Source organism: Fulmarus glacialis, unplaced genomic scaffold (genome assembly GCF_000690835.1).
Source record: "Fulmarus glacialis isolate BGI_N327 unplaced genomic scaffold, ASM69083v1 scaffold16710, whole genome shotgun sequence".
In the NCBI taxonomy this organism is placed as follows: domain Eukaryota; kingdom Metazoa; phylum Chordata; class Aves; order Procellariiformes; family Procellariidae; genus Fulmarus; species Fulmarus glacialis.
In genome coordinates, this window is record NW_009188473.1 from 20,290 (window position 1) to 30,348 (window position 10,059).

General features: G+C 42.8%; 1 protein-coding gene across 1 annotated transcript in view; it reads right to left on the reverse strand.

Annotated features, from left to right (window-relative positions):
* The window catches only part of LOC104077550 (Na(+)/H(+) exchange regulatory cofactor NHE-RF3-like), a 6,798-nt gene extending 1,429 nt beyond the window's left edge, over window positions 1–5,369 (reverse strand). Inside the window, 7 exon segments of the mRNA XM_009578834.1 lie at window positions 1–52; window positions 567–763; window positions 1,025–1,220; window positions 2,485–2,621; window positions 3,562–3,814; window positions 4,127–4,338; window positions 5,345–5,369. The exon segment at window positions 1–52 is cut by the window's left edge and continues 32 nt beyond it. Coding sequence (XP_009577129.1) covers window positions 1–52; window positions 567–763; window positions 1,025–1,220; window positions 2,485–2,621; window positions 3,562–3,814; window positions 4,127–4,336 — 1,045 coding nt within the window. The 5' untranslated portion in view covers window positions 4,337–4,338; window positions 5,345–5,369.
* Between the last annotated feature and the right edge of the window lie 4,690 nt (window positions 5,370–10,059).

The window sequence follows — 10,059 nt, forward strand, 5'->3', positions numbered from 1 at the left end:
CTGGAGTTGGATCTTGTGTTTTGTAGTAGTATGAGAAGGGGGAAATTTGAGCCTGAAAAAAGTAACAAATAAAACTTTGTTAACATAAAAACTTCTGTTGTGAAATCTGTATTAGGCTTTCATGCTCAACATGTTTTGTTTGAAACCTTTTTAATGACTCAGACTTGAGCTGCAATGAAGAACTCTTTGCTATTAATTTCTGGTTGAGTGAAAAACTACAGTGTTGATCTATGTGAGAAGGGAATTTTGTTACTTGTTTTGTTCATAAATGGTTACACAGCCACGTAGCTCTGAATTTGCTGTCTTAAACTTCTAACCTTTCTTGTGGTGTGTTTAAATTTAGAATTGTTCCAATAGTGCCTGTAAAAATCCGGAAGATGCCAAAAATTTGGGTGTTTAATGACTTGCTGTATAAGTGTAAGGAGAGTTGCTGAAATATGGGTGTATCTTAGACACCTCCTGCAAGTTGAAGAAGTGTCTGTCAGAGCAGACTGGCTGTTTCATTGCTGCATGTCTCTTCATAATGATAAATTATCAATTCTTAGAAGTAGTTTGCATTTTCTTACCAGTTTATACATGGCGTCGGTCTCCTTATCCACTACCAACAGTGTGGTTTTTGCCTCAGACTGCTTAATTTTTCCCACTACACTTTCATGATCCAGACCATCCACTTGCTCGCCATTGACAGCTACTAAGATATCATTGTCTTTGAGACCTGCCTTGGCTGCTGGGCTTCCAGAATCAACATCCTTGATTACATGATCTAAGATCAGAAGGGAAAAAAGATTCATGTGAAGGTGTATGGTTGGCAAGTTTAAAGGCATTAAAATGCATGGCAAAGGCTAATTGCCAGAATTGCACTTCAGGTTGAGACCATTTCCCTGATGTAGCCCTGTTTGCAACACGTCTATAGAGGACTCCTAGATGACCAGTAAGAAGCCAAAGAGAAATGAGGTCTGCAAACCTTGTATGGGAAGAAACTGTATAGTGAATGTCATGGTTTGTGCGTTAACTTGGTTCTTACCACCAGTATTTTGTTCCATCCGTAGATAAAAGCCATAACCGTTTTTTCCTTTCTGGATCTCAATAAGTCGTGGTTTGAGGGGAAGCAATCTTAGGTTGGCGCTCTCTTTGCTCAGTACCATCTTCTGGCTTGTGTAATAGTGGTCCGTTTCTTCATTTGAAAGTAGAAACATAACATGATTTTCGGACTTCTTTATCTGTGATAGTACATGTACAGTCTCAGATGTCACTCCTTCAACAACATGTAGGAATTGTAGATATTTTGGTAACTGATGTACTGATACATAGCAGTGTGTGGGTGCTGTTGATTAATGAGCCATAAGGTGTAGGCCATGCTGCTATAATTTTTTTTTTTTTTTTCTCTCCAGTCAGAAATTTGGACCATGACAAGATCTCAGGCATGTAAGATCCAGCATGTATATGATTCTGTATTTCATACTATGTTCCTAACCTCTAGGGAATTAGCTGTAGAGTGCTATGAGGGTGGCATACAGTGCCAGTAGAATCCAGTGAGCCTCAGTAGATAGTGCTTGGCTTACCTAGAAGTGGAACTCTGCAATATAGATATATCATGCCATCTATACCACTATTTTGATTGCGGTGACAAGCGTCAAGTTTCTCTTGATCCTCTTCCATCTCCCTGTATTACTGATTCTGAGGTTTTGGGGTTTTTTTTTGTCTGTTCAACCTCTCCAAGTCCATCCTCCTCTTATTCCTTTCTAGTCTAATGGGTGCCCCTTTTACTCATCTTAACAAATGTCACACTGCTGCTGATGTTATAGCAGCTCAACGAAACACAGATGTTGCATGGTTCCATAATTAGTAGCATGCACTGTATTGTGATGCTGGAATGCTGGAGCATGTACTGCCTGTCTTATGGCTCTCTGAAATCTCTTCAGCTCCAGCTGTGTTTTAGCAGTGCCAATAGTAGAAAGCTGGAAGCCTCATTAGCAATGTTATTTGCAGCTGAGGCCAGGTAGTGAAGTTACTTGTACAGTAATATTCATTAGTTTTGGACTTCTTAACAGGAGAAAGGAACTACTGTCTAAAATAATGTATTTTCCCTGTTCCATGCTAACTGTATCAGCAGAGAGCTCCTCCTCTTCCTGCCCTGAAAACCACATTTGATAACTTGCCCTCTTACCACTAGGAGTATTTCCAGGACTTCTAGGAACAGAGCATGATTTATTTAATAGGGTTCCTGGCAGCAGTATACATCTGTTATTTAAAATTCTTTGGCCTGTCTTGATGGCAGTATTCATTCAGAGTCAGTTCAAGAGGCTGCTTGACAACAGAGCCAAAGCAGAGGGGTACTCTGCTGTGTTGATGATACACGAACAGTAGCTTCCAAGATTTACTGTGAAGCATTCAAATCAGCCAGACCTGCCTCCTGAGTAACCCTGATAGGTTGCTGTGAAAGTTCTGCCAGAACAGAAGATGAATCAGTATACAAACAAATACCTTTTCCACCACTTCCTCATGTGTGTCATTTTCCACATTTTTTCCATTGATTTCAATCAGGCGATCGTTATTTTGGACACCAGCCTTTGCAGCTGCTCCTTGCGATGAAAGCTCTACTATGAACAACCCTTTCTGTCCTAAAATAAATGAAAACTCTTTACACAGGGCAAGTCACTGAAATATGCTGGAATTTAATGGTTAGGGAAACTCAGCACTGATGTCTTTAAAGAGTCTTGGTCTCTGCTTACGTGCAGATTACAGTGGTACCACAAACCTTCCACATAGACACAGGTCTATCTCTTATTCTGTCCTGGAAAAATCACTTCTATGGGGGAGGGAGGCATTTGTTCACTATCTGCAGCTCAAACAATCTTTTATTTCTCTACCAAGAATGCCAAAGGGGCTGATTAAGATAGCTGAAAGGGATTTGATCCCTCCCTCCCCCCAATTTGAAGTGAGGAGCTGCTTTTATTGTTGTTTTATACATTTCATAATTTCTTGTGTTTGGAAGGCTTCCATGTTTGGTCTTTCACTTATATTGCATTCCAAAATACCCTTTTTAGAGATGATGCTTTCCAGAAGACTTCCCTATTCTGTTGACTGGCCTTGGAAGAAAGGCATATGTGGAAGAGGTTCAAAATCCCTTGCTTTCTAAATGAAATAACTTACAAATCGGGAGAAGCGTTTATTACAGCTGTCTAGAACCTTGTGTGCTGATTCCTGAGGTGATTTGGAGGAATGGAATAGGACTTAATGTAGCATCTTGAGTGTATATATGGTATTTTAGCAGGGACTGCAAATTTGGTTTTGGTAAGTGGGCTTAAATAACAAGCAGAAAATAGCTTATTCTTTTTCTCTCTTCCTCCCCCACCTTTTCTCCACCCCATAAGAAATGTGGTATGGCATACGCTGTACAGAAATGGACTAGAGATGGATCTGAACTCATCTTGCTGCTTCTCACTTTCTTTCTGTTAGCAAGAGCAGTTTTTGTGTGCCCATTGGCCCCTACATTTAACTGTGGTTGCCTCTGTCCCTGCTGCCATATATATATACCATCTCTTCTCCCCAGGCTCTCACCTTCTGTGGTTTTCAGAGAGAAGCCATAGCCTTTGTCCTCCTTCACTAGGTAGCAGAGCCGGGGTTGTGGAACTGCAGTGATTGCTCCATTGGCCATGGGTGGTGGGGACTGCTGCTCCTGCTGCTGTCCTGTTGACACCTTTTGACCCAGCTCTTCCAAGTTCACTCCCTCCTTTTCTGCCTTTTCATAGGATGCGTCATCCAGAACAAGAAATACAACAGAATTCCCGCTGTTTTTGATGATCTCCACCACCTGTAGTGGACAAGGTGAAATGGCAAGCAGGTGCTAGTGTGATTGACCTAAAAGCTCTCCCCAGGAAGGGTTGCACTGTCTACTGTTTTTGTTGTCTCATCCCTCTTCTTATGCACTATGGAGGCACCTCAAAGACATTTCATGCCCATGGTGGGTAATGAATGATGCAGGGAGATACTCAGAGCAGTTGACTCAGCTCTTGGATTTCCTAGCCAAAGATGCTGTAAAAACTGGAAGAGAAAGCTTGACATAGTGGCACTGGGTCTGGGTAATGGGGGAGTGGTGTGGATCCCAGACTAAAAGGAGATGTACCTGTGCATGTTCCGCCTTGTCTACAAACACACCATTAACCCTGAGGACTCTGTCTCCATCCTTCAAGCCAGCTTTTTCAGCTGGACTATTCTTTTCCACGTTCCGGATGAGATGCCCTGCTGTGTCTTTCTCAATACGCAGGTAGAATCCGTAGCTCTTTGGGGGCTTTTTGGTCACTTTACATTCTCGGGGCTGGAGAACAGAAGTCATTTCTACCAGACAGGATGGAAAAGGTATGTGTGAGTAAAAACAGTAAGCTTACCTAGGTATGTTCCCTCTAAATAGATATTGAGACAGTTTGCTTCAGAATTCTTGGGTTTTTGTTTCCCAGGAAATCCAGCTGTGCAAAGCTGAAGCTAGTTAACAAGGCTAGGGAGAAGAAACCAATCCCTTTTGCCTCTTCCCTCCTTGCTTTCCTTGTCTCCCTATCTCAAATGAAGTTAAGCAAGATGCAGAACTGGAAGAAAGAAGTTGTCTGCCTGTGGTAACATAGTGAAAATTGAAGTGAGGATTTAATACCAGAATTAAGTCTTAGAGAGGAAAAATAACGGCAGCACAAAAATACTGGAACACTATAGGAAAGTTATGTGACACAATGGGATTTCACAGAATTGCAGAATGGTCAAGGTTGGAAGGGACCTCTGGAGGTCATGTGGTCCAACCTCCCAGCTCAAGCAGGGCCACCTAGACCCAGTTCCCCAGGATCAAGTCCAGACAGCTTTTGAATATCTCCAAGGAGGGAGGCTCCATTACCTCTCTGGGCAACCTGTGCTAGTGCTCAGTCACTCTCGTAGTAAAAAAGTGTCCTTACATTCAGATGGAGCTTCCTGTGTTTCAGCTTGTGCCCATTGCCTCTTGTCCTGTTACTGGGCACCACTGAAAAGAGCCTGCTCCATCTTCTTTGCACCCTCCCTTCAGATATTTTTATACATTGATAAGTTTTCCCTGAGCCTTTGCTTCTCCAGGTTGAACAGTCCCAGCTATCTCAGCCTTTTGAATATCTCCAAGGATAGAGACTCTACAGCTTCTCTGGGCAACCTGTGCAGATGAACAAACAGGTGGGATCAAGGAAGGAATTGTATTTAGAAATGGAGGGAAGGTTACAGTACACTGCATACTACTCCTTTTAATCCATGAAATCTTTACATGCAAAATTATTGGGATCATAAAAAGGAGTTTTCTAAGGGAAGAGGGATTAGCAAAAAAGGAATTTCTTACCTTTATGTCTGTGTGAAGCAGCCTTCACAGGAATTCTCTTTTTCTGTCCCTCCTGTGGCTGTACCTATAAGTAAGGCTGGACTTTGATTGGGCAAAGGTTGATTTAAAAGATGATTTATTTAACCAAGTTTCACTGAATATGTTCAACACCTTGATAAGCTTCCTTGTCCTTGCCTGCAGAAGTGCTAATCACATGCATTTCTCAGCAGCTTTGAATTTTGTTGTACTGATAATTATACTCAAAAACTCAGTCAGGGAGGTCATCCGAGGCAAGCCTGATCTTTGCTCTGGGCAAAAGCCTTCTCCAGCTATAAGAAATGTCTTAAAGGGAGCAGGTTTGGATTGTGGTGGATTGACCTGGGCCAGCAGCATTTGACAGCAGATCAAGAGGTTACCGGTTCAAATCTGTGTGCCCAGTGTTGGATGCCAAAAAAAGGACTGTGATGGGTTAACCTTGGCCAGCAGCCAGATGCCCACCGAGCCGCTCTCACTCCCCTCCTCTACAGGAGAGGCGGAGAAGATAGGATGAAAAAACTTGAAAATTCAAGGTAAGGACAGTAACTGGGAGAGATACAATGAAAAAAAGGGCTCCTGATTGAGGGGTGGCCCTGACTGTTGAGACCATCACACGTGTGGAACATGCAGTGCAATCAAGTGACCCATGTGAGTAAAGCCTCTTTGGAATAGAGGGAGGGAGGCGGCTGGGATATCAATATGGTGAGGCCTGGCAAATTGGCTGTACTGGACCACTGCTCTGAACCTGCCAAGGCAAGTGCTATGTGTTTACCATGGTGGAAGTGTCTACTGGGTGACTGGAGACATCAGACTGTAAACCATGCCATTGCTTGGAATGCCATCCTGAGCCTTGAAAGTGTCAAGTTCTGTGTCATGGTACCCCAGAAAGAATCGAGTCAGACAGTGCAACTCATTTCTGAAATAACCTCATACACTCCTGGGCCAAGAAACATGGCATTGATTTGGTGCATCATGCACCCTATCACCCACAAGCCTGTGGAAGGGTTGAATGATACAATGGACTGTTAAAGACTATGCTGAGGGCATAGGGCACTGGGGAATGGAAGCAGTGGAACATAAATTTAGCAGAAGCCACTTGGCTGGTTAACACCAGATGATCTACTAACTGCCTTGGTTCTGCCTAAACAAAGCCCCTACATACTGTGGGAGAAGATGAGGTCCCCGTAGTCCATATAGGTAAGTGGCCGGGCAAGGCAGTGTGGGTTGCTCTCCCTTGGGAACAGGAAAGCCCATTTGTGGGATTTTCTTTGCTCAAGGACCCAGGTGCACTTGGTGGGTAGTGCAGGAGGAAGTGTGTGTAACTCAAGGAGATTTATCCCTGGGGGAAAATAATCCATGATTTGACTTGTATGACATAGGAAGTAATACTGCAGGAATCTTCTGAACCAATGGAGAATGAGCCTCGCAAGGAACCATGTGAGTGCAGCGCTGACCCAGCCCAAGCAGTCTTGGTGCTCAACAATCCAACACACTGCTTCTCCTGTCCTGAGTGATCTCCTTGACAGATAGGACTGACGTCATCGATTGTTCTTATGGACATTTGGGGGAGTGGGAGCATGGAATGGGGGGGATAATATCTGTATATATGTCAAGGGAGGTATTGTGGTTAATGAGGGTGTATAAACCTGTCTATTGGATGTAAAGATGGTTTAAGTATGTAGTATAAGTTGTGAGTGTTAGTAAGAAGGAATTTCAGGAATGACAAGTAGATAGAATGAAAAGGTTTGAGTAGGGTATAGAAATAAAACAATGTATGAATGGGACAGAGGATACTTAGATGTATTAGAGAATGTGTGACCTGAGCATGATGTGAATGGTATGGAATAAGGGGTTGAGATTGTACTGGGTCTGGCTGGGATGGAGTTAACTTTCTTCATGGCAGCCCACATGCTGTGCTTTCATTTGTGGCTAAGACAGTGTTGATAACACACCACTTTTTTGTCTGTTGTTGAACAATGTTGGCTTTCTCTCAAGGCTTTCTGTCCCCCATGCCCTCCCAAGCAAGTAGGCTGGGGATGAGCAAAGAGGTTGGGAGGGAACAGAGCCGAGACAGCTAACCTGAACTGACCAAAGGGATATTCCATACCATTTGATGTCGTGCTTAGCATTAAAAGCTCAGTGAAAGGAGGAGGAAGGGCAGATTTTTGTGGTTATGGCAGTCTTCCCAACCAGCTGTTACGCATGTTGAGGTGCTGCTTCCCTTGAAATAGCTAAAATCTGTCTGCTTGTGTGAAGTAATAAATGAATTCCTGTTTTTCTTTGCTTGCATGCGCAGCTTTCCTTTCCCTATTGAACTGTCATTATCTCAATCCACGGGTCTTCTTGCTGTCCTTTTATTTTTTTCCCCATCCTGCAGGAGAGGAGTGAGAGGGAGTCAGGGTGGGTGTTTGGCTGTTGGTTGGGGTCAACTCACCACAAGGGCATATCTTATCCACTGGCCATAAGCACGTCCAGGATATGCTAATAGACATGGACTGAACTGATGGTGTTTCTAATGAGGGGGGAAGCCTCCAAATTTGAGATCTTGCTATACCAAGATACTTAATGAATTGTGTGAAGTTCCTGAGAAAAAATCTCATTCATTTTTAGAAAGCTTTAAAATGACTTATTTCTCTCATTAACTTGCTGTGGAATTGGATTATTAGAAATAATACCTGTGTTTTCCTTGGCTGTCTGCTCCAACTGTTTAATTCAAAGGAAAGGTAATAGAAATAAGCATAACCTAAATGTGCTGCAACAGAACAGTCATTGATGTTATAAAAGAAGCCTTACTGTAATCCACTTACTCTAAGTGGATTTGCAAGCCTCTTGTGACTAGGAGTTGTTCCCCTTTGTATATCGTACAATCTAAAAACCTAAGTAAGTGAGCCCCAATGTTGTAAGCACCAGAGAAGTCAGACCCTGCCCTGTCCTCTACTTGCAATCTTTCAGACAAGTAAGACAAAGACTGGATGAGGAGGGACATAGAGAAAGGAATCACAGTGGCTTATATTTTTGCAGCTGAGCACAGTGCAGATGGGAACACATACAAGGATCTCGGGTCAGCATACAAGGAAACAACACAGCATTTGAAGCAAGATGTATTTTTTGTTATTGTAGTGCCACTGTGATAGTCACTTGAGGTCATTTTGGGTCCAGACAAGATTTTTCAAGAATAAGGTGCTACACAAATATAAAATGTTAGGGAAACATAGAAACATTCTGTGTTTCTAGAAAGGAAAGCATGGTCATATTCCAGATGGGAAGGAGGTGAAGGCTGTGGAGCAGTTTCAGAAGGCTTTAAAAAGAAAGTTGAGGGAGAAAGGTCTAGCAGTCGACAGACTACTTAAGCTTCTGGCGTGGTGAATTACGAAACGTTAGTAAATACAAATGGCGAGGGGAAGGTTCTTTAAGTTGAGGCTGGTGGTTAGCCCTAGGGCCGTGACAGGAGGTTGAGTGGGATGCTGATGACTAGGTGCAAGGAGGATGTATCTCCATGTGTGCTCAAGAACAGGACCCTGCATTGTCTTAGAGCTGATCTTTGCATCTGCGGGGCTGAGGTGTAAATTGTATGGAAGGTGTACTAATGCATCCAATGCTGACAAGCCCTTGAGGACAAAAATTCAAAAATTCTCTTATCCTTGCACCAGTAGAATGAAAATTATTTAAGAATGGATCAGAGTAAAGGCAGCTTGCCATATCTCCTCTTCTGGTTCTTGAGCCTTTTGGAAGAGTGTTCTCAAGCACATTCATACAGCTACAAAAATGAGGAACCTAACTAAAAAAAAAAAAAAAGATACATTTTACCTTTTAATATTTTGGGAAAAGTGATAAAACCTGGGAAAACCTCTGAATTTACAGTATTCTTATATTGCAGGAGTTGGTCACAGTGACTTAGGTGGTGTGATTAGCACAGGGGGGTCTAGACTTAGGGGGGTCTGCTTTCTCCAAGGTACGTCCCTTTTCATCTATAGCCTGGTTGTAGTAATACAAGGACCTTTGTTCCTATCCTCATTGCATTCTGTGGGTTAACAATTACAAAATATTTCCAATCATTCTTTCTGCCAAAGCTTTTCTGATGTTTGGTTAGAAGAAATTCTGTGATTTACCTGTGTTACCAAAAATTATCAGAAATAAGCATTTTCTAGTAGTTGTAAGTGATCACCTGGTTTCCTCAGCATGTTGGTAAATGGAGAGAAGCACCTGTGTTCTTAACTTTGGTACTTGCTAGGATCTCTGGCTTTAGTAAATTCACAGGTTTTGGTAAGTCCTAGCCTCCTTCCCCCAAAGCAAAAACTTCTCACTTTCTAGTGCTTCCAGCAGGCCACCTGGAATAATAGCACTGTAGAGATGTTTTGGTATTGTCTGTCTGAGGCACCTTACTTTGATCCTCTGGAAGGCTTTCAAAGAAGTTGACTTGAGCACATAGCAGTAACAGAAAGTGCCTCAGCATCCTTTTCCACACATTCTTCATGCCAACCTGAAGAGCTGCCTAACTTCAAGGAAGGGTGAATGTGTCCTCTGCTGGCAAATGGGCAATGGTGACAGTAAAGGTAATGGTATTTTTCCTACTTAGCATTTGAAGTAAGATGAGAGCTGTGCTGTGCTGCACACATTCCTAGTAGCCTGAAACCGGGGGTACATGTCCTTGTTCCAGAGTATCACAGTGCTGGCAGAGTGCTGCAGAGTGGAGAGAGCCA